At 35.1% G+C, this 24131-nt stretch overlaps 1 protein-coding gene across 5 annotated transcripts in view; it reads left to right on the top strand.

The window, feature by feature from the left end:
- Positions 1-24131, top strand: part of EXOC6 (exocyst complex component 6) — a 232339-nt gene that overhangs the window by 164794 nt on the left and 43414 nt on the right. For all 5 annotated transcript variants that reach the window (XM_053582721.1, XM_053582723.1, XM_053582724.1 and 2 more), the window contains one exon: positions 10135-10276. In XM_053582721.1, the coding sequence (XP_053438696.1) occupies positions 10135-10276 (142 nt within the window). The remainder of the gene's footprint in view (positions 1-10134; positions 10277-24131) is intronic.

Raw genomic sequence — 24131 nt, forward strand, 5'->3', positions numbered from 1 at the left:
TTATTTGACTGAAAACTGCAAGGGGAAATTTAATAGTCAGTAGTACAGTCATTGGCTTTAATAATCTTTTATGTGACCAGAAATGTATTAAAAATAAAAAAATTGTTTTCAAGAGCTAAGTTAGACAACTGAAGTACTCTAAAAAGAGTGGAACATTTAACGTTCCTGAATATACTTTAAAACATTGAGTATAATTTGTAAAGTTTAAAAACAAGTAGAATTTTTAAAGTTTAAAAACAAGTAGAATTTGTTTATATAGAGTAAAATTTGTAAGTTGAACTTTAATTCTTTAGAGAAAAGTAGGGATTTGATTTTTAATTTGAATACATTGAATTTTTTTTTTTTTTTTTTTTTTTTTGTAGAGACAGAGTTTCACTTTATGGCCCTTGGTAGAGTGCCGTGGCCTCACACAGCTCACAGCAACCTCCAACTCCTGGGCTTAAGCAATTCTCTTGCCTCAGCCTCCCGAGTAGCTGGGACTACAGGCGCCCGCCACAACGCCCGGCTATTTTTTGGTTGCAGTTTGGCCGGGGCCGGGTTTGAACCCGCCACCCTCTGTATATGGGGCCGGCGCCTTACCGACTGAGCCACAGGCGCCGCTCTGAATACGTTGAATTTTTAAAATTAAGATTAAAAAAGAGTTTGAACTAGAAAAAATATTTAAAATGTAAGTATTGCAATTTTTTTAAGAGGCCTGGTCTCACTCTTGCCCAGTTTGGAGTGCAGTGGCACCATCGTAGTTCACTGCAGCTGAAGAGATCCTACTGCCTCAGCCTCCTAGTAGCTGGGACTATAGTCATGTGCCACCATGCCTGGCTAATTTTTTAGAATTTTTTGTAGATGGCTCAGTGCCTGTGGCTCAAGCGGCTCAGGCGCCAGCCACATACACCTGAGCTGGCGGATTTGAATTCAGCACAGGCCCACCAAACAACAATGATGGCTGCAACGAAAAAAATAGCCAGGCACTGTGGCGGGCGCCTGTACTCCCAGCTACTTGGGACTTAGCAGAGGCAGGAGAATCGCTTGAGCCCAGGAATTGGAGGTTGCTATGAGCTGGATGCCACGACACTCTACCCAGGGTGATAGCTTGAGGCTCTGTCTCAAAAAAAGAAAGAAAAGAAATAATTTTTTAAAAAATTTTTTTTTTCACCATACACTGGTTTTATATACCATTTGACAAACTTTTCATCACACTGCTTAACATAGCCTTCCTGGCATTTTCTTAGTTATTGTGTTCAGACATTTATATTCTATATTTAGTAAGTTTCACATGTTCCCTAAGAAAAGAATTTTTTGTAGAGACAAGGTTTCACTGTGCTGCTCTGATTAGTTTCAAACTCCTGATCTCAAGTGATCCTCCCACATTGGCCTCCCAAAGTGCTGGAATACACTCATGAGCCACAGCACCCGGGTTACATTTTTTAAATCTGTAGGCAATTTGAATACATTTATGTTTTCCCTATCAAATGAAGCATAAGCATATATTTTATATATATCCTTACAAATTGGTTTTTCTTATTTGAATGTTAATTTTTCCATATGTATATATGATGGCAGTGAACAATTCTTATCTCATTTATTATACATAATTCTTATAATAATGATATGATATAAGCTATGATACTTTCATTATAACACATCCATGTGACTTATATGATAGTCATATGTTGAATGTTGTTGACATATTGACCAGGTGACTAAATTTCAGCTGAATTTTATCTTGACTTTGTAGTCTTTATGTATCTCCTAAGACACTGGCAATGCATTTTGAAATATTATGGAAAATATAATTGAATCAAATAACTATGATGGTAGAATAATTGTGCTAATCCAAACAAAATATATTAGAACTTAAATTTATTTATTTTTGTATTGTTTTGTTTTGAGACAGAGTCTCACTTTGTTGTTTTTGTTTTGAGACAGTCTTACTTTGTTGTCCTTAGTAGAGTGCTGTGATGTCATAGCTCACAGCAACCTCAAATTCTTGAGCTCAAGTGATCCTCCTGCCTCAGTCTCCCAGGTAGCTGGGACTACAGGTGCTACAACAGCTATTTTTTAGAAATGGAGTAGCGGTCTTACTCAGGCTGGTCTCAAACTCCTGAGCTCAATCCTTGGCCTCCCAGAGTGCTAGGATTACAGGTGTGAGAAGAGGAGTTAAGAGTTTGTATAGGATCTAGTCCAATCTTCCAGAAGAATTAATTGTCAGCTAACACAACTGCCATCCACTGCTTACTAGGTTTAATTAGGTTGGTCAGCCTGGCTAGTTGAGTATCTACTTCCTCCGTTTCTGCTTGTGGGTTTCTCCTTTTCTCATTGTGTATGTGGTGAAGATGACAACTTCACACATGGAGGGAGACCTTAAGTTCAAATTCCACTGATAGAGCTTGAGTTTCATTGACCTATGTAAGGTTAAATCCATATCTCTGGGAAATATCTCTTCCACAAAAAAATTGTGCCTATATATTATATATTTTATAATTAAAATGGAAAAAGCAAACCAGATAATTAAAAAAATTAAAATAGGCTGGGCGTAGTGGCTCAAGCCTATAATTCTAACACTATTGTGAGGCTAAGGTGGGTCGATTGCTTGAACTCAGGAGTTCAAGACTAGCTTGAGCAAGAGTAAGACTGTCTCTCCTAAAAATAGAAAAAAAATAGCCGGCCGTGTGGCAGGTGCCTGTAGTCCCAGCTACACAGGAGACTGAGGTAAGAGGATCACTTGAACCTAAGAGTTTGAGGTTGCTATGAGCTATGCCACAGTATTCTTGTGAGCTCTTGACAATAAGAACTAATGAACGTTTTCTGAATGTATAAATATTGAAAATTCTTAGGGGAAAAAAATCTCATCTAGCATTTGAAAAGTAAATGTTCCTAACATGTATCCTCTCCTTTCTATTCTTAATTCCTATTACTGAAGTTCAATTCTAATTGTTGTAATTGTCTTCACCAACAGTGTCTCCTTATTTCAGTCCATTCTACCAGTGCCATATAATTCTTTCTAAAATACAGCCTAATCTTATTTCCCTATTCAAAAATATGAGGGGATGTTGATTATCTGTCAAATTAAATAAAATTTTATACGTTAGCAAAAAAACATGGTCTCAGCCTCTTTTCTAGATACACTTCTAACCATTACTTAAGTTAGCATGTGCATCCACACTGCTTTATTCTTTGTGCCCTGGATCTATCTCCATTTTTTGTGTTGACTTCATTTATAACTATAAAATCCTGGATCTCTTCCCAAAGTCATCTCTGATGCCTCCTTTTTCACATGCCTTTACTGATTCCACTTAGCGCATGTGGATACGCTGTCCCTCTCTTAGGGTTCAGTTTATATTTTCTTATATTATTGATGTTTGTAAACTTCCTCTTTTTCCCTATTAGAATCCAATCCCTTTATATCAGGAACGGATTTACTTGTGTTTGAATCTTCTATAGCACTTAACACAATATCTTAAGTGCTTGGTAAGTATTTGTAAAATAAATATGAGAGAAATAGTGAAAAAATGGACCATAGGAAGTCATTGTCTTTTTTGTATAAAAAGTGCACTGCCAAAAAATCAGTTTTTTGAATTGAAGTTTATTTTTCAAATATAGAATACTTTGTAGTTTTAAAATAAAATTTTATAATCTATTATTCTCAGGCAGAAACTTGGAAAATACCTATAGGGGTTATTAAAGTGACATCAGTACTAAATAGAATTATTTGTATATATGCTTTCCTCATTTCTTGCACACTTCTGTGAAAGAATAATATAATAATCAAAACCAGAACTCACTAGGCTTAACTATAAATTTAGTAGTGATTAAAACAAAATAAAAGACCCTTTAGCACCAAAATAACTGTTGCAAATTCCCAATACTAAGGACCAGTACTTTGGGAATTGGTGGAGGGTGAAAAGCCTGAGAGTGGTGGATGGGAATTTATAGTTAACTATGGGAATTGTGCTTAACTGATGTGAGAACTAATTATTTCAGAGCTGGAAGTAGATTGGGATAGAGGAATATAGGGTATAAAAGAGATATTTGGGGGGGATATTGGAGATATCAGAATAAGTAGATTTGATAGACCTATGATTTTTTTGGCCTAATATCTAAAATCTGTCTTCAAGGTAAAAGAAATTCATTTTGATATTTAGACCTTTATATAACTCATCCATTCTATATTATTAGGAATCAGACATTTTAGTGTTACATAGAATGGTCAGCCAGAAAGTGAATTAGAATGAACCTTGCTAGGCAGAGAAATCCTTGTGCATTTGTGAAATCATCTTGGGAAATTTTTCACATTCTATACTAATGTTTTAGGTATGTTTTTTCCTGACTTAATAACATTATTTACATTTGAGCAAGATGTTCATGTGGTAAAACTTTAAATAGTAGTTGTTATATAAAATAGAAGGAAGAATAATAAATTTCTTGAGTTAAAATGTCTACTTTTCAACTAGGCATCTTTTTTAATATTTTAATTATTTTTTATTTATAATTTAAATGTTACTTTTGATGAAAGACTTCATCTGTGTATTTATAATAAAAGACTACAAATTTTTAGGAGACTGACCAATTCAGTCAAAATACTTCCCTTCCTCTTTTGCCTCTGAAAAAACTATTTCATGGTCTCATAACTGAAATTTATTAGCAAACGGAGAGACAGTGAATTTATATAAAATAGATAATTTTACTGCTTTAATTTAGATAACTTGAAAAAGCCATACGGAATCAGAATTAATAAGGTCATCTACCTACATTAGGTTTAATATTGAAATTGACCATGGCTTTTTTTTTCTGATGAGAGTTACAGAATTTTAAAATAAAACCTTTTGTCATTTTAAAGAATAATGCAATGTACAATATAATTGAGACTATAAATTTCTTAAATAAAAAAGTAGTTTATTGTGAAAAGTTGACTTTTTGTGAGGGTATAAATGAAAAAGAATGAATTTTCCTGGGATCATTAAGGAAGGGTAGACCAATCTAGAAAGAAGGTTGTGATTTCAAGAGCACATTTTTACATTAAATGTATTTGAGAATGAAAGCATCATTGAAAAGTGCTTTCAAGTAATTGATGTTGAAATCAAACCTTTTTATTGGATCTTTGAAATAAGAGAATGGTGATATAGAAATAAAAACTTCAAATAAAAATTTAAATGTGCAAAACTAGTTTATAAGTATTCTAAATTTCTCCCACTATAATATTAGGGATCTATGTAAACATTGCTTTGAAACCAAAACAATTTTGAGCCATAATCTAATAAAATGTGTTTTTACTTTGTTATTTTATGATATTTCAAAGGAAACAGAGTGTCTTTAGCCTAATCTATAATAGTAAATTATTTTGGAAATTTGACTTGACATACAAACAGATGTGTTTTCTTGCTTCCTTTTAGACTAAGGGTTGGTGGTTTGCAGTTTATTGTTCCTGTGATTGGCATTAAAAGCTTTATTTCACAGCTTGCAGTAAAGAACTATTGGGTAAAGAGTGGCTGTGTTCCACAACCTAAATTCAAAAAGTGTCAATCAAGGTCTCACATAGGTTACTTAGAGAATGAGTTTTCTTACTGATTTCACCAAATGTCGCCTCATGCTGTCTTTGATTGGCACAGCCTGGCAGGGAGGATGGATGAATCTGTCACCGGCTGGTTAATTGTGTTGCTGGTCTCAGTCTGACATCAGGTCTTTGACTCTTAAGTGGCTCAATACAAAACAAATTAGCAAATTGTAGTCATATTTCTCATTCTATATGCTTTGACTTTGTTGAATGCAGTCCATAAATCATATTGACTGACACACAAGTAAATGATGAAAGCTGCTTTTGAGACATGAATCTAGAAAGCAGCACTGTGAAGGTGCCATGGAAGGATGCATATGGTTGACCCTTTGGGAATTTCCTAGGAGCCAAATGTCTTTTTACTACAATTGTTCTTAGAAGAAAAGCTTTTGGGTAATGCAAAAAGGATCTAATATGTCAGCAGATTCTCTTTTACAAGTTCCTTTGAAATATAAGAAGTTTGTCTAAGGGTTTTCTCTCTTTGCAAGTTGTTTTTAGCAAAATGTTAGAGTAGGGTAAAAAAGCAGTTACCTTTAAAAGTTTAGCAGGTGTTTTTACTTACGTATCAAACTCCATTAAGGAGAAAAAAATGTTAGTATTAGTTGCAATTAATTTTTCAGATGAGGGCAGGAGAAAGTTCTAGGTGTCTGAAGTTTAGTAAATGTGCTGGGTTTTTTCAGTTGCTTCACTTACTTATTTCGGCTTTCTTTGTTATAATATTAGAAAAAATAGGGCATCTCTAAAGAAAAGGACTAGTTTTTTTAAAGTAATTTTAAAAGTCCTTGGTTTGTTTTTCTTCTGGAAAATGATATATTATTAAGAACATCAAAAATAATAGCAATAATAGTGTTCAGAAAGGAGTGTTTGGTTATAACAATGTATGTATGCCAGGTGGTATAGGCATCAGATATAAATTGTCATATATATTTTTAGGTATGTAAATTTTTTTTTTAATTAAATCATAGCTGTGTACATTGATATGATCATGGGGCATCATTCACTAGCTTTACAGACCATTTACCAAGTTTCACATATACCCTTGTAAGATGCACCCCTAGGTATGTAAATTTTTAGAACATTAAAATTTTTCTACCTAAAAATAAATAGTAGGTAAGATTTAAGAATATTTGTGCACATTTTATAGTTAGAATGTAGACAGTTTTAAAGGATTTTATCTTATAGAATATAACTTATGAAATTTAAAGAATCTGAGCCTTTGATGCTATTAACTTAAATTTGGAGCTATAAAAAGGAAGAATTTATTTCATTTGAAGATTTAAAAAATATTTTATAAATCTTTTAAAATTGTATATTTGCGAATAAGCTTTTATTTAATGTGCCTAATCAAAAGAAATTTAAATTAGGATTTTGTTACTACATGTTATTTAAAGAAAGAGCTAAATTTCTTTGTGTGTTTTTATTACCTATTTCCACTGGGTTTGTAGAATAGCCTGTATTGCGCTTACCATTGTTTAATCACTGTATAGTCATTGCAGCATCTGAATCTATGTTAAATTTTTACAGTTTCCTTAAAACAATACCACTTATATTGTGAAATGTATTTGCTTAGGAAATGATTTTAATAGTAATTTTTTGGCAATTTATTAGTCTTCCTTTGCAGTTAGTACATTATAGTGGCCTCATAAATGGGACGTGGAGCTGATTTGATTGAGAAGCACATTAAACTAGAATGCACTAGTTGTTCCATTAGGTCAAAATGACATTTCCATCAAGTTTTCTCAAGCCTATTACATTGTAATTAAATAACATGCCTCTGATTTTTCCTTTTTCTACTTCCACAACTCTCCCCCACCCCATCCATATTGATATTATTCAGCTTAGGGAATGGAGCTGCATGTCTCCCAGACTTAATTCCTCTTGGGTTTGGGGGATCTTGAACCATGCTGAGTTTTGCATTGTTTGTTACATTCCTTTTTGGCAGTTCATCAGTATCTGTCAAATATATTGTTTGCATCAGCTTTTATCTCTACAGTTTTTGATTGAGAAATTGACATTCTATTTCAGATATGCAGTTTTTCATTGTACATAATGTCTAAATGCTGAAGACTTGTTCAAAAAGTGTTGGTTTTTAGTCCGACTTTTAATATGGGATTTAAAGAATAAATGTTGCTCTTACAAGCACCTTAAAACATAATTATGTTCTTTATTACCTTCTAACAAACTCTATGTCAACATTTTTTTACCAATATATTGTAGCATTTATGGTTAGAAAACCTTTTTTTCATAATTTTTTTAGCTTTATTGGCCTTTGTGATAAGTATAAAAAGTAAAATTATCAAATATTCTTGGGTAAATATTTATTAATGCAAATGAGGCAAAGCATCATATATCTTCCAAAAGTCATTATTTCTAACCATATTTATAGATTTTTTGACTCCTATCATAGCAGTGACTCCTTTACCAAATAACAAAATTGTTACTGGAAGTAGCCATCCTAGGAGCAGTATTACTCTGGAAAACTTTATCTGAAAGAATCTTTATAATATTTTATTTTAAACTTTTACTTGAATTGCAGAGCTCATCTAAAGAAACAATTTATACTAAAAGTGATAAAGTCAGCTGTGTATTGTAAAGGTCATTTTTAAGAAAACATTTCAATTAAAGCCATCAGTAACAGTTTATGTAGAGCAGCGGTTCTCAACCTGTGGATCGGGAACCCTTTGTAATAATGAAAATACATTCTGCATATCAGATGTTTACATTACGATTCATAACAGTAGCAAAATTACAGTTATGAAGTAGCAACGAAAATAATTTTGTTGTTGGGGGTCACCACAACGTGAGCAACTATTAAAGGGTCGCGGCATTAGGAGGTATTAGGAAGGTTGAGAAGCACTGATGTAGAGTTTTAGGAACTTAAAATACTTATAAAAAGTATTTATAATGACCTTGTATATTATAGTGAAGGAAAACCACTAGTATTTGTAGTTTATTTAACTACATATTAATATTTCTAATATTTCTAAATTACCAGATGATTTTAAAACTTAATTTCTAAAATTAAATGCAAATTTGTAAATGATTTTGAAGTTGTATTGGTAGGCAAGCCTTTTTTTTCTTCAGCATAAAGCTATCCTATAAAGTTCTGACTAGAAGTAAGGATTCATGAATCAAAGAATGTTTTAAATTTTATGTGCATTTTAAATAGTAATAAAAATTATACTTCTAACCTCCTTTATTCTGGCTTAGATAATGATATAAAGAAGAATTTAAACAGCATTATATGGATAAAATATTCTGTCAGTAGGACAGTTATTTTATGTCATAAATGTCATATTTGAATGTGCTTTACAAATTTTTAATATCATTTATTGATATATAAATTTAGATGTCCCATGCATCTTTTTTCTTTTTCCTTTTCAAATTTATTTTGTATTTGTAGCTATTCTTGGGGTACAAGTGCAGTTTTGCTACCCTGACTTGTATTGCATGGTGGTGAAATCAGAGCCTCAGTGCATTCATCAAGTGGAGCAAGGCACCTTGAACCCACCAAGTAGCCTCCCATGCTCCTCTCTTTCACCTCACCACCCCTCTTGGTCTCCATTGTCCATCATTCTACACTTCGCTTCCATCTGTGCATGTTCCTTTAGCTCTCGCTTTTAAGAAAGAATGTGCAATATTAGTCTTTGTGTGTCTTGAGTTGTTTCACCTAAGATAATGGCCTCTAGTTCCATCCATGTTGGTGCAAATGGCATAGACATTTAGGTTGTTTCCATATCTATTGCAGCTACTGCAGAGTGCTGCAATAAATATACAAGTGCAGGTGTCTCTTTTATATATTGATTTCTTTTCCTTTGGGTAGATGTCCAATAGCTGGGATTGTTGGATCATTTGCTAGTCTATTTTTAGTTCTTTGAGAAGTCTCCATACTGTTTTAATGAGCATTTTAAAAAGTACTTGCAACATTTCAAGAGATCTGAAATAATAGTTTTGGGGGGTATTTTTAACATTTTTTTCCGGTTATTTTAAATGTATTTATTACTTTTAGATAGAGTTTCACTCTTTGCCATGGTAGAGTGCCATGGCAGCATAGCTCACAGCAACCTCAAACACTTGGGCTCAAGTGATCCTCTTGCCTCAGCCTCCCAAGTAGCTGGGATTACAGGCACCCACCACAATGCTGGGCTATTTTTAGAGACAGGATCCCTCTCTTGCCCAGACTAGTCTCAAACTCCTGAGCTCAAGCAATCCACCGATCTTGGCCTCCCAAAGTGCTAGGATTATACTTGTGAGCCACAGTGCCTGGCCCCAAGAAGCTTCTGCTTATGTTTTTTGCCCACCTTTTTTTTTTTTATGAAATATGACTAGGTTTCTGAAATAATAGTTTTTAACTTGTATTTAACTTTTCTTTATGCAGTTAGAGCTTAATAATATTTATATCCTGAGAAAGATGAGTAAACTGAGAATATTAATTGTAATTCCTGTGATATAAAGGCATAGGCACTCAGAATATAGAAACAGAAAGTCCAATAATCACTATTGCAACAAAATGAATGCCAAGTATGTAATTTTTTTCTGATACATTTCTGTGTTTGTTTTTTGGTTTGGCTATGTGTTTTAAACAGGGGAAAGTTGCCCAGACAGCTTGCATGTCAGCCTGCCAGCATCTGTCAACATCCTTAATGCAGATGCTACTGGACAATGAGTTAAAACAAATAAGCATGGGAGCTGTTCAGCAGTTTAACTTAGATGTCATACAGTGTGAATGTAAGTACCATATTGGTTATATCTCATGCATTTCTGGGAATCTATGTTTAAATTATATGAAAAAAATGTTATAGTTTGAAAAGGAGGGAGAAGGCTTGATTATGGCTAAACTTTCATCAGTCTTAGGAGAAAAGCTAACTTTTTTTCTAGGAAGAGAAAAATATCTCAGCTTCACATGTAGGACCTCTAAAGAGAGACCCTGAAATAGCAGTCCAGATCAGGATAATTAAAGATACTTGTTTTTTCCCATTATCCCTTCCTTTGGTCATTCTTGCCAGGACTCTCCTAATGTTTGTTATAAATGAATGAAATGATTCTAAGATTATAATTTTTACTTTCCCTATAAGTAATTTTTAGATACTTGCTTGAAAAATAGTCTTAGGACCCTGCATTCCAAAGAAGCTTCTGAATTTGTGTTTCTCTTTTCCGAAGATTTTTCAAGCCTTTACTATTGTGTTGCCATTGTTTTTTACTTTGTTTAGGTAACAAGGTTATCAGATTCCATAATCTAATGTTGGAATTAGTCAATTAGCTTCAAAATTGGATATGCTATTTAGTTAATGGTCTCGCTCAGAGATATATGGGTTTTATTAATCTTTAAATTGTAAGGTCACGACAGAAATGTATACAGCAGTTTTCAAGCAGCGCTTTCAAATGAATAGCACACTGACTAGAATTAGAAAGTCCCTGGTTGACAATTCAGTCAGGAACTACCACTAATAAATTGAAAATCAATGGGGCACAAGAAGGATTATAAAATATATGTCTGCAGAAAAATTTGCAATAATATATTCTTTGTGAAAGACATTTTAAAATGTCAGCAGTGTGCAACTGAAGCAGGATTAACACATTTTTTAACAAATACCAAATATTTGTGTGCCCACTGTGTATGAGGCATTTTGCTAGGAAAAATATAATATTAAAGAAAATAACCATGTAGTCTCTTTGAACAAGGTCAGTTATCTGTTATACACACACCAAAACCCAGAGTTTTGAAAAATCTACCCACTTATTTTTTTAAAAGAGAGAAATGCTTATTTATAAAACATTATATACTTTTTTCCTACAAAAGAGAAAGATTAATTTTCTATTTCTAGAAAGCATTTATAATTTTCTCCAATTAGAAAACTGTTACTGTATTTCTTTCTTAAAGCTATGTTTTACAAAGTATATATTTTATATTTATCCAATATATTATTCAGATATAATCCCCCTTAAAAAATAAGTTTTTAAGATCACAGTAATTGTTATTACATTCTCCAAATAGTCTGTTTTTTGTTTTCTGGGTTTTTTGTTTGTTTTTTGAGACAGAATTTCACTCTATTACCCTAGGTTAGGTATCCTGGTGTCACAGCTCACAGCAACCTCACCCCCCCAAATAGCTGGGACTACAGGTGTATATCAGTGTGCTCAGCTTATTTTTCTATTTTGAGTAGAGACGGGGGTCTTGCTCTTGCTCAGGCTGGTCTTGAACTTCTGAACTCAAGCAATCCTCCTGCCTGGGCCTCTCAGAGTGTTAGGATTATAGGTGCAAGCTGCCACAACTGGCCTGTGCCTAATTTATAAAGAAAACTTTATTACAGGATAAAGTTTTATCATAGGACAAACCATTGTGTGTATGTGTGTGTATATATATATATATATATATATATACATTTCGTTATTATCCTTCATTAGTAAGGATCCACTGGGATCTTAGAATATCTCCCTCACATAAAAAGGGGAATTATTGAATTACATCCTTAATTTGGCTTTAAAATGTTGACAATTGATCATGTCTTCAGGTCCGAGACCAACCTGAGCAGAGCAAGAGCAAGACCCCCGTCTTTACTAAAAATAGGAAAACTAGCCAGGTGTTGCCTAGCTACTTGGAAGACTAAGGCAAAAGGATCATTTGAGGCCAAGAGTTTGAGGTTACCATGAGCTCTGACACCATGGCACTCTATCCAGAGTGACAGAGTGAGACTCTGTCTCAAAAAAAAGTGATTTTGCCTATGGTTGGCTCTATTCCTTAATATTTACATATTACCTTCATCATTACTTCTTTATACATATATTCAGTAATCACTGAACAAAAGTATTATATATTCAGTACTCACTGAACAAAAGAAATTGATTATATTTTTAATGTTTATTACACTGCCTCTGGTGTTAAATGTTCTTTTCTGAAAGGCATCTTTTTTTACTTTAAGTAGTATAGTATAGATAACCAAGAAGTCTTCCATAGTCTTTCTGGTGGAAAATAACTACCCATCAACTCATGACTTTCAGTGATTGAGTCGTAAATCATTTAAAAATAAAACTTAGGTCCCAATGTGGTTGCTCATGCATGTAATCCTAGCACTCTGGGAGGCCAACGTAGGTGTATTGCCTGAGCTCACAGGTTCAAGACCAGCCTCAGCCAAAGTGAGACCACATCTCTGAAAATAGCCAGGCATTGTGGCAGGTGCCCATAGTCCCAGCTACTTGGTAGGCTGAGATAAGAGATTCGCTTGAGCCCAAGAGTTTGAGGTTGCTGTGAGCTGTGACACCATGGCACTGTACTAACTCTACTGAGACTCTGTTTCAAAAAGAAAAGGAGAATCCTAGAAGCTGAAAGATCATTATTTTACTACTTGGTAATAACACATTCCTCCACCTTGAAATCCTCTCTAAAATAACCCTGCCAAGTGGTAGTCTAGCCATTCCTGGAACATTCCATTTGGGAGATTAACTACTCCTCAGAAAATGCATTTTCATGCAATTCTCTATCAATCCTTTGCACTGAGCTGAAATCACTTTCTTTCCAAATTTCTCTTAATGTACCTATTTTTCTACCTTAGAGCTAAAGTCACCACTAGTCTCTGTTGTGTCTATGTTGCAAGCTAGAAAAGATGTTCACACTAAAAGGAAGAAGTCCTCCAGAGCTGTCCCCCTTATATAAATTAGAGAAAGCTTATCTTTTTCCCAGGTGGACTCATTGTCTACCAAGGCCACAGTTTGTCAAGTGATGAAACGTAAGCTGGATTTCAGCTCTCTTCCCCTTTCTTCTCCTTAGCTGGGCACTCTTATATGGGAAGCAACCTGACAACTATATTTGAATTTCTACTTGGAGTCATTCAGAGAAAAACAAAGCCTCATTGACAAGCCAGTTAACATGAAAACTGCTCTTAGATTTCTCTGAATCATCTGAAGGCCAAACATCAACATTCCTCTTACTGTTCTCACGTGATATGTTTTTAAATTCAAAGATCTTTGAACAAACTGTTTTGATTGTCTTCTGTTTAATATCTGACTTCTAAAATTAAATAGAGAGATAACCAGATATATGTAGCTAGGCCTATTAAATATGTTGTTCTATATTCTCTACTTTATTAGTAAAGCCTAAAATTTTACTACCTTTTTTGGCAGCCTGAGTATACTCTCAAATCATGGCAGCTATAGGGTTCTAAAATCTCTGTATCTTTCCTGTGCCCAACCTGTGAACTACATTTAAAAAAATAGGTAAGATTATGCCAGACTGGGCAAGGGGGCTCATGCCTGTAATCCTAGCATTTTGGGAGATTGAGGCAGGAGGATTACTTGAAGCCAGGAGTTTGAGACCACTCTGAGCAAGACCCCAGTCTCTTAAAAAATTTTTTTCAAATCAGCTGGGTGTGGTGGGGCATGCATATAGTCCCACTTAGACTTTCTACATCTTTAATGAAGTCATTAGCAGAATGTTGAACAAAACATTATTAAAGTGTGGTCCCTAGATGAGCAACAATAGCTTCAACTGGGAACTTGTCACAAACATGAATTCTTGGGATTCACCCGCTAAATTGGGAACTCTAGGGGTGGGGCCCAGCAGTTTGCTTTAATAGGCCCTCCAGATTGTTCTATTGCTTAATAAAGTTTGAGAACCACTGCATTACTTGGACCTCTCCTTCCTGTCAACTGATATACATCCATTATTCAGCATTTTATGGGTATCTTAAAATTTCTTAGCCAATTACTAAGAGAATGAATCTAACTCATAGTTTGACAATTTGTTCAAAGTTATGAACAACTTTATCAGATGCCTTGCTTGCATGTAGAGTTAATAATGACCATTGAATTTTCTTCATCTACCAGTCTAATTACCTTTTTAAAGAAGAAAGTGATACCAATCTGATTCTTCATAAATCTTTATTGACTTATAGTAACTACTTTCTCTTTTAACCGTAACTCTCAGAAGCCATAACTTTATAGGTTTTGAGATTTGCATGAAATCCTACTAGTTTGTGGTGTGCTGGCAAGAGATCCAAAGTCCAAGCAAGTCAGGCAGCAGGGATCAGGAACTCAGACTGGAAACTATGACCCGCCAAAGATTCTGAGCAACTCAGGAAAGGCAGTTAAGTCATAGAATTTAAATAATCAGAGGGAGACAGTCTAATAAGATTGAAAAATAAGTACCATAGCCTTTATTATTTAAAAAGGAAATTATTTATTTTTTCATGGCTTTTATTTTTAGTTAATTTTCCTTAATCAGAAAGCAAAATGTTTAACTTTTCATCCTTGTTACTTTTTAAAAAACATACATGTATTTCACTGGCTTCACAATGTCAGTCCTCAGGAGGAAACAAACAGCACATCTAGATGTAGTAGAGGAGGAGGAAAGTTGGAGATAATTCAGTTGCTGACAAATTGTTATATACCATCATTCAGCCACATGCTTGGAGTTTATTTTTTCTTTTTCTGATGAAGAATAATAATTAAGGCTGAGTGTGGTGGCTCATGCCTGTAATCTTAGCACTTTAGAAAGCCGAGGCAGGAGGATCACTTGGGGCCAGGAGTTCAAGATTAGTCTGGGCAATAGTGGAACCCAGTCTCTATTTAAAAAAAAAAAAAAAAAAAAAATTGGCTCAGTGCCTGTAGCTCAGCAGCTAGAGCACTAGCCACATACACCTGGGCTGGCAGGTTCCAGCCCAGCCTAGGGCCTGCCAGAACAATGACAACTACAACAACAACAACAACAAAAATAGCTGGGCCTTGTGGCGGGCACCTGTAATCCCAGCTAGTTGGGAGGCTGAGGCAAGAGAACTGTTTGAGCCCAGGTGTTTGAGGTTGCTGTGAGCTGTGACACCACAGCCTTCTACCAAGGGCAACATAATAAGACTCTGCCTCCGTGGCGCCCTGTGGCTCAAGAAGTAGGACGCCATCCCCATATACCAGAGGTGGTGGGTTCAAACCCAGCCCCAGCCAAAAAACAAACAAACAAAAAAAGAAAAGACTGTGTCTCCAAAAAAAAAAAAAAAATTACCTGGCCATGGTGGTGCACACCTGTCATCCTAGCCAGTTGGGAAGCTGAGGCAAGAGGATCTCTTATCCCAGGAGTTCAGGGCTGCAATGAGCTATGATTGTGCCACTGCATTGCAGCCTGGGCAACAGAGCAAAACACTGTCTCCAAAAATAAATAAATAAATAAGAAAAAGAATTAGTACTGATCCATTTCCTGTCTTATTTTTTCAAGCAATGTGTTGGTGATCTTTTCCTTTGTATTACTTGGCACCAGTAACATACATAACCTGTGGGGTAAACTAGCTTGAACTAAAAATTTAGACTATATTTATCAATGAGATTTTTTTCTGTGGTAAGTCAACTGATTTATAGGAAGATTCACTTATTTACATGATTAATGAGAACTTATTATATGTTATATACCGGGAAATCAAAGATGAATCAGGCTTCAGAGATTTCATAGTCTGGCTGGAAAAGAGACAGACAGGCAAATAATTATAAAAGAACATAATGAATTCTTTATAGAACATATGTGTAAAGAGGGAGCAATTAATTCTACATGCCATGGGGTTGAGAAAATTGACAAAGAAGTGAAATTTGAGCTGAGTCTTAAAGGATGAGTAAGATTTCACTGAGAGCAGGGAAGGGCTTTCTGAGCAGTGGGGATGCTTAGGGAATCTTCAAACAGTCTTGTATGATTAGAGTACAAGATGCATGATTAAATTATTGAAAGATACAGCTGAGAAAAGTTAGACTTCTGAATGTTTGGACTGTATTTTGTGAGCAGTAGAGATTCACTGAAGCTTTTTAATCAGGACCATAACATGATGAAATTTATTTCATAGAAAGCTAACTGTAGTGTCACGGAAATTAGTACCAGAATGAAGGAAAGATTGAAAGCAGGAAGACCTACTAAAAGACTATTGAATTTTATCATGTGAAAGATCACAAAATGTTACCCATGGGCAGTAGGAATGAAGAGAAGGTGATGGGTTCAAAACATTTTGGAGGAGAAAATACAGAGAAGATTCTCTGATTAAATCACACAACAGAAGAGACCTAGAAAATGCATCCAATGATTGATAGGCTGGGGTGTGAAGAGGGAGGAGTGGGAAATGGGAAGTGAGAAGAGTTTTAACCATCCAGGATAGATAGTTCAATTAAATTCAACATAGAAAATTTAGAATTGCAGGTTCCCTACAGAGTGCTATGCTCATAGTAAAAGGCCTATAAATGTTTATTTGTTGAATAAGTGAACAAATCAGGAAGTCTTTGTAATCTACATTTGTCTCTTGTAGAGTTCTACTTTGTTGTCAAAAAGTTAAGGCCAACGGATACTGCTATACTTCAGCTCAAGACCATTTAACTCCTCGATGTAAACACAACTGATCATTATTCCCTTCATGAAAATTCTTCACATATTTGATGGCTGTGTTTAAATGACCCTTTAACTTTACCTGAGCTAAACAGTTACAATTTCTTTAATGTTTTCCTCAGATTGTCATTTTTCTTTGACTCTTTTTCTGTTTTTCTACTTTTTAAAACATATACTGGGCCAAACACAATAAATATCTAAATTAGGGAGTGTAGAATCTATCTATATAGAACTTTTCACTTTTTAAGTGCATTCAGATGAATCTTAAGATGGTCTGAGCATGTGTGAGGAAATTGAGACGTTGAGAAATTGATTTGAGTCCTGGTTGTGTTTCTAACATGGGCAAGTTGACTAGAACCACTTACCCGTCAAGAGGCCTCAATTTTTTGCTTAAGATAAGGAATTTAGAACTGATAATTTTCAAAATACACCCTAGTTCTAAGATTCAGAGATAGTAAAATGTTAAGGCAATGAAAAATGTCTGGGTTTGGAGTTATACATTAATTAATTCCTTTGTATTTATTATGTGTATGACATTTAGGGGATACAGTGGTAAACAAAACAGAAAAGGTCCTTACCCGCTTGAGGTTTAAGGCCAGTGGGGGAACAGTCATTAAATAACTTTACTATTGAATATGATGGTAAATTATTAATTCTATGAACATCTATGGTATTTTGAGGAAATATAAGAAGCAAGCTTCCTTCAGATACTGAGTTGTGTAGACTAAGAATAGTAGGTGGGAGCTACATGTGAATGTAGAGTGGGTGTGTCTGACTTGCAGCCCTGTGCTGCGTGCTGATTTTGTGAAGGGTTTTTTTGTTTATCTTTTGTGTCAGATATCACAAAAGTATGCAGGGACTGTTTTTGTTTTTTTTAATCAGCTTTCCTTAGTGTTTGTGTGTTTACTATATAGTCCAAGACAACTCTTTATTTTTCTAATGTGTGGCAGAGAGAAAAAAAGATTGGACACTCCTGAAGAGGATACTTTTGGTTATCTGGACATAACCATAATACTAATATTACCTTTAGAGAAAGTCTGTTTAGAGAAAGTCAGGAAGATATCCAGAAATGCATACTTGAGGATTGCAAATATAGTTACCTCTGAAAGCTGTGTTGAACCTTTTATACTGTTGCAGATTTTTAAAGTCAAGATAGACTTCTTAATTAGAGGAGCATTTGCCAAGCTTGTTATGAGGATGATGTTCTAAATCTGTATATGTACTTTGTTTTATATTTATTAAATACTTTATATATTGTGTATATATATAGATACCTTACAGATGTAACTGTAGAAGAAAAGATCACTTAAGTTCTTTCAAAGGTTTTTCAGAAATCTGTCATATTACTAACAAAATACAGAATATTTCCAAAGCACCAGGGGATCAGAAAGATGTTATTCCATATTTGAAGTATCCGGAATAGGTCTAGAATGTACTTTTCTGTGCATTCTTCACAGGTATCTTAATTAAGTTGTCAGCTTCTAACAGTTTATCATCTTAAATCCCTAGGTATTAGAAAAGGCATTAGAAAAGCTCCAGATTACAGCGTGCTGACACTTGTTTCCTTGATTAGTTACTGAGTAGTAGGTATCTCTAGGTGTGAAGGCCTTGGTCTTCACTTTGGATAAAGGTTTATATAAATAAGTAAGTAAATATATAAATAAATAAATATATAAAAAAATATAAAATAAGTAAGTAAATAAAGATGAAGCGTATTTACAGATTTTTTTTTTTTATGGCCATGACCGTGGAGCTTCTATTCCAGCCTTGAAAAAGGTCTGTGCCCCCAAACAAAAGGATTTTTGGAAAATCATGTGGATGGCATGAAAAGAACATTTCAATGTATTTTTTAAAAGTAAGCTAGAAGCTGTCACTATTAATCTGAATTTGTTCCTGGTTTTAATGGTACCTAAGCTCTCTGATTAAAGATACTTTGTCCATGTTTACTTCCAAGAAGGGAAGAGGACTAGATTTTACTTCATATAAAAATGGGGTGATAAACATAGAGGGGCAATTGGTTCTAGAGGCTTGCATACCAATGCTGCTAACCACATGTAACAGAAAATAAGCTAAAAGCCAAAAGACTCACTCCAATGCTCCTAATTCCAGGGCCTCAGTTCTTCTTCATCACCAGAAAAACCACTAGATGGTGCTCTTAGTCGTCCCTTCTAGTGACACATCTGGTCCACACAGGACAGGATAAATTCTTTGCCTAGCCAAAATTTGGGTTCTAGCTAGTTACTTTAAATCTTCAGATCTAGATAGAAATGAAATTATAAGGACTATCCAGACTATTGGTGTTCACATTTCGTCACTTACATAGGTGCATAATTATTTATTTTTATATGCACTTGCCTTGTCATTGTAAGCAAGGTCCTGAGATGTTAGCCTAGTCTCCTCACCCTCCCTTTCAATTTTTTGGCAAGGTTTCAGTCTGTTCATTCTTACGACTTTGCATGTACTCTTTCTTTGCCTTGAGTTTCCCCTGTGATGATTCTACCTATCCTGTATAGATATTTTCTATATTGACATGGTAGCCAGGTGTGCCCCACTTGCAGCCCGTGGGCCACATGCTCATTTGTGAGGACATTTTGTTGCTTATCTATGGTGTCAGTTACCATGAAAAGTATGCGTGGACTTTGATTTTTTTTTTTGCTTGATCAGCAAACACTTTTGGCAGTGTTTGTGTATTAAATGTGTGGCCCAAGACAACTATTATCTTTCCAATGTTTAGCAGAGGAAAAAAAAAAATTTGGACACCCTATAAACAATCTACATTCTCTATCTTATAATAAAAACAATAGTGTACCTGAGACAAGATTTTTTAAGGACTTTATTCCCTCTGTGTTTTATTTCAAGGTAGATTTTCAAGACATCAAAATAAATATTTATGGCCTGACTTCTTGTCAGTCTTCCTTCCCACTCCTAATAAACCCTGTGTAGCTTGTATAGAACCTGAGGACAGGAAGGGCCTGTTATCCTATTTAAAAGGTTTTTTTTTTGGTTATGCATACAAATAACTCGTGTTTTTTGCCTACAGATATTCCTTAGTCTCTTAAAACATCATAGATTAGCAATTTGAAAAATACTTTTTTATGACCAGTTGTTACACAGCTTGCATTATTTTTTGTTCTCAGTTTCATCTAAATTGATTCAGACTGGTCTTTTTCCTAGTTAGGCTGATACTGCAGAGTTTTACCCTGTTGTTATAATAGACCTTCCTAATAAGATCAAACACTTTCTTCTTTAATGATTTTTTAAGAGTATTTTAAAACTTGGAATTCCATGTTATGGCAGAAAATAAGAAGAAATGACTATCATGCAGTCTTTTTTTCTTTTTGGAGACAGAGTCTTACTTTGTTACCCTCGATAAGAGTGCTGTGATGTCATAGCTCACAGCAACCTCACACTCTTGGGATCAAGTGATTCTCTTGCATCAGCCTCCCAAGTAGCTGGGACTACAGGCACCTGCCATAATACCCAGCTATTTTTTTAGATATGGGGTCTTGCTCTGGCTCAGGCTGGTCTTGAACTCTTGAGCTCAAGCAGTCTACCTGCCTCAGCCTCCCAGAGTACTAGGATTACAGACATGAGCTACTGCACCTGGCCAGTCATTTCTTTTTTAAAAAGGAAATAGTCAAATTGGAGACATTAAGAAAAAGTACAAAGATTTAAACTAGCTTTCTTTAAAAAAGAAAAACTTTTTGAAGCCTGGAAACTATTTTAAAATATCTTATTGGAAGACTAGGATCAATATATATTTTTTAAAAAATACCCATAAAAGGATGATAAATGACAAAGGTACTGTAATAGGAAAGTAAGCATTATTTTTTTTTAATTAAAAGATAGCCCAAAGATTTGAAGGACATCCTCCTAAGCATCACAAAAATGGAAAAGCAAGCATCCAGTGTACTCATTGTGAAGCTAGTAGATTAACACATGCCCACAAGTGAGAAAAACACAATTAAATTCAAGAAGGGGGAAAGTGGGGAGGAGGAAGGAGGCTTGGTAAGCTCTCATCTAATAGACACCAGGTAGGGGTATATGGCATACCTTCTGAGTGAAGGGCTCAACCACAACTTGGAATTTCCCTAACAAATGCAAACAATGTAACCCAATCATATGACCCTTATATTAATATACAAGAAAAAAAAAATAGCCCAAGGGAGAAAAAGAAGAAAACCCCAAAATATGACAAATCATACACAAAATGAGAATCTGGATGAGCCAAGAAGGAATGTGAAAACAGTACTTCCAAAGATTCCAAAAATTAGTTATTAATTCTTTAAAAACTTCAAAGGTTAAAAGCCACCTCAAATCATTATTGGGACCATTAGACAGTATTAGTAGAAATGAATTATTTGTATTACAATGTATTTATTTAACATATGTTTATTGAATATTTCCTGTTGGAGGGGGGTGGGTTCAAACCCAGCCCTGGCCAAACTGCAACAAAAAAATATCTGGGCATTGTGGCAGGCACCTATAGTCCCAGCTGCTCGGGAGGCTGAGGCAAGAGAATCGCCTAAACCCAGAAGTTGGAGGTTGCTGTGAGCTGTGATGCCATGGCACTCTACCAAGGGTGATAAAGTGAGACTCTGCCTCTACAAAAAGAAAAAAAAAAAGTAAGAGGAATCTTTTCTTCCTCAGGAGCTTCTTGTTTAGTTGAAGAACTCAACAATGTCATTTTTGTTGAAGAAAATGTTAAGAATTTTCTTACCTACTTTTAATTATTTTAATGTAAATACACTAAGAATAGACAGAATGTTCTAGATTTTCACTATTCAATAGCCACATGTGGCTGTTAAATTTAAATTAAAACCAAAAATTCTGTTTAGCATAGAGAGAAAATATTTTCTTTATTGCAGAAAGTTCTATCAGCTTCATCTTAAATCTAATCAACAAGCTAAATAATACATCAATTACCAGTACTTTATGGCATTTTCTTTGCATTAATTTATTATTTGTTCATTTTTTCTTCGTTCATAGTAGAGAGTTTCATTGAATACTCAAGTTACACCAGGCATTGTGCTAGTCAGGCGTCCTCAAACTTTTTAAACGGGGCCAATTCACTGTCCCTCAGACCGTTGGAGGGCTGGACTATAGTTTAAAAAAAAACAAAACAACTATGAACAAATTCCTATGCACACTGCACATATCTTATTTTGAAGTAAAAAAACAAAATGGGAACAAATACAATCACACCGCCTCATGTGGCCCGTAGGCCGCAGTTTGAGGACCCCTGTTAGGTAATAAGGATATAGAAGTGAAAATACAGTTTCTACCCTCAGGGAGTTCATGGTCTGGTGGGAGATCCCAGACAGGTAAACAACTATAAGGCAGCAAAGTGAGTGCTGTAGTTAAGCAATGCACAGGAAGTTGAAATGAGAGTTATTCAACCTCTCATCTTTTTACCACCTTTTACCATTCAATCCAGCCCAGGGGGATGATGATTGAATTGAAGGAGAAGTAAGAGCTATCCAGATGGAAAAAATAAGAGGAAGTATATTCTAGGCAGAAGGATCAAAGGCACCGTGGAAGGAGGCTGGTATATTCAAGGCAGTACAGGTGGTTTGGTGTGGAAAGACTTTAAGGTGCCCCTAGGGAGGTAGTAAAAGATGAGACTAGAGAAGTAGGCAGAGGTCTTTATTGTAAGGCGATGAGAAACCAATGAAGGATGTTAAACTGTGAAGTGGCACAAGTCACATTTACATCTTACATAAATCATATGGGGACAAGTGGATGGAAGATGGCATATAAGAAGCAGGAAGACCAGATAGGAATGTGTTTTAATAATCTAAGCAAGAGGCTGGGGCAGCAGCTCATGCCTATAATTTTAGCACGCTGAGGCTGAAGTGGGTGGATTGTTTGATCTCAGGAGTTCCAGAACAGCCTGAGCAAGAGTGAGACCCCATCTCTACTAAAGACAGAAAAAACTAGGTGGGCATCGTGATGAGCGCCTGTAGTCCCAGCTACCAGAGAGGCTGAGGCAAGAGGATTATTCAGTGAGCCCAAGAGTTTGAGGTTCCTGTGAGCTATGATGCCATGGCACTCTACCTAGGGTGACAGAGTGAGACTCTGTCTCAACAACAACATCAACAATAACAACCAAATCCAAGCAAGAAATGGTGATAGTTTGAACTAAGGAAGAGACGATGCAGACTCAAGATATTTGGGGAAGTACACACAACAGGATTGACTTCATTTGAGTTTTAAAGAAAGAAAGTGGAAAAATAAGCTATTAAATCAAATTGAATAGCTTATAATTACAGATATCTTCTGTGTCAGATGATTATCAGATCGTTAAATTGCCTTCTGTCCCTACACAATATTTGAGAAAAAGCCATGAGAGTTATAGTTTAGTGAGGTTTATTTCACTTCTATATTCACTAAGTTCTTGTGAGAGGTGGTAAAAAGATGAGAGGTTGAATAACTTTATTAGATTCGGGATTAATGGATTGAAGGACAAGAGACCTGAATTATCCATGTGATCCTGGGTGAGTCACTTCATTTTTAATTTTCTACCCTATAAAGTGAAGGACTCAGTGATTTGTAAACTTAGTCTTCAGGGGAGTTGGAGAGATTTCAAATAGGCTGTCTCTTGTAGTTGCAAGATTTTAAGATCCATCACCTACATGACTTGTTTATTAAAATAAGTTATAATGCTCAGGGCAGATGGTATATGAGATAGTGCTTTGTAAACTATAAAGTGCTATATAAATTTATGGTACTATAGTAGGACCTCTGTAGGTTGACCACCACAGGGATTGTAACAAACCAGTCAACATCTGAAAGTGGTCATCATAAGGAACTAGGCCTGCTGTACTGATATGTACATGTGATACCTGTCTGATCTATGAAAATTAAGTCAGCTTAAGGAGGTGGTTCATGTAGGGAGGTGGTCAAATGGAGGTTCTACTGCATTTAAAATACATTATGATTTTGACACTGAGCTCTTTAGTTTATTGCCAAGTCTATGGGGGCTTAAACTATGGTATCTTAAATAGGAACTGACAAAGAAGGAAAATGACAGGTTATTTTTAATATAGAAAAACTTAGGGAGATTAAATAAATAAAATTGAAATTGAGCTTATTTTTGTGCCTGATGAAGTTGCCCTCCTAATTATAGGAAGTCTTTATTGACAAGCTTATGTGTATGTGTACACAGAGATGACAGAAGATAAACTAACATTGATAGCCTTGGTTGGCAACCATTAGGGATTTATGATAAACTGTTACTTA

The sequence above is a fragment of the Nycticebus coucang genome, chromosome 3, assembly GCF_027406575.1.
Source record: "Nycticebus coucang isolate mNycCou1 chromosome 3, mNycCou1.pri, whole genome shotgun sequence".
NCBI classification, from domain to species: Eukaryota; Metazoa; Chordata; class Mammalia; order Primates; family Lorisidae; genus Nycticebus; species Nycticebus coucang.